Below are 1,262 nucleotides of genomic sequence, written 5' to 3' on the forward strand. Positions count from 1 at the left end.
TACTGACACTTTCTAAACGACAATCCGAATTACGATCGGACTAAAGGCGGTACGAAAGGTGTCACAGTCAGGGGAGACCACTAAGTATAAACCAAATTATACACAAAACAGGAATTTTCTTTAAATAATACTGAGTAACTAGACAGAAAAATGATCAAAATCACCGCAGTAGCATCCCAAAAACACCTGAATTGCAAAAGCACATCATGCAAATGACCATGTAGAGCAAAAGTACAGTTGAACACATAACCAAACCACAACTACACAACGAGCAACGCAGACAATCATTGTAGTCAGAGCTACAACATCTCCGAATCAAAGAGGCGAATAAGAGGCGGGAAAGGGGGCATTTTTCGACGGTGGCAAAGGCAGATACAGCACCATCCCAGAGTCACAATAGCTAATTTCAGGAGAATCTCGTCCCAACCCGTCTCCGGCGTGATTTCCAGTTGTAGCATTGGAACCGCAAACCAGAGCACTACTGCCAATCTGGACATGCGAAAACATTCCCCCACCTATATTAGTGTCAAAGTCCAGTCAAAACAACATGAATGTTTCGTAAAAGTAAAGCGAATGGACTAGGTGGTTGAACTGCACACCATTTGGCCAGGTTAGAGGTTTCAGAGAGGAAGTAAACCTAACCACCTTTGGGAGGGCTGGTCAAGTGAAGGAGTTTAAACCACTCCATTGCCTGTTGTAAACCGCATCAAATATCATTCGTTTACAGACGCACCGGCACAATTTACCACCCATTCCCAAGGGTAAACAAACTTGCTGCCAATTCCGATTTTACAAAATGTTTTATCATTTGAAGCCAACAGCCCACTTCTAGTCACCTCTGTTTCCACAACCCCATCTTCAACTTGTCCACTTTCCAGGTTACTGTTTCAAGCCTCCCAACAGAAGGTGCGACTCATCAAGCGGTGCATTAACCATTCAAACATTGCAGACGATGACGTGACTCAGTGCCTCCTCCTCCTCCTCCTCCTCCTCCTCCACCCTTCCCTTCCCGCCCCTCCGAAAGCGCAAGCCTCCCTGTGGTTTAACTTTGAGGTTATACTATGTGCAATATCGGGCGTTGCCTGATAGGAGCAACAATGCAATTCACCGGTCTTGATGCCTTTTAACCAAAAAGTAAGCCTGACACGCCTCCCATTTGCGTTGCGTTGGGTAGACAGATCTTGGCCCAGATTTCTTTGGTCTCCACCACCAAGTGACCACTTCACAGTGAACAATTCTGTTTGCGGCGCACCACACTCACA

At 45.9% G+C, this 1,262-nt stretch overlaps 1 protein-coding gene across 1 annotated transcript in view; it reads right to left on the reverse strand. All coding sequences in view use genetic code 11, as the record gives it.

Moving 5' to 3' along the window:
• Nucleotides 1-1,262, reverse strand: part of EGR_06900 (TATA-binding protein-associated factor) — a gene marked incomplete at both ends in the record, with an annotated part of 46,165 nt that overhangs the window by 39,808 nt on the left and 5,095 nt on the right. The window contains one exon of the mRNA XM_024496149.1: nt 396-489. Within this exon, the coding sequence (XP_024349461.1) occupies nt 396-489 (94 nt within the window). The remainder of the gene's footprint in view (nt 1-395; nt 490-1,262) is intronic.

This window comes from Echinococcus granulosus (genome assembly GCF_000524195.1).
Source record: "Echinococcus granulosus chromosome Unknown EG_S00065, whole genome shotgun sequence".
NCBI classification, from domain to species: domain Eukaryota; kingdom Metazoa; phylum Platyhelminthes; class Cestoda; order Cyclophyllidea; family Taeniidae; genus Echinococcus; species Echinococcus granulosus.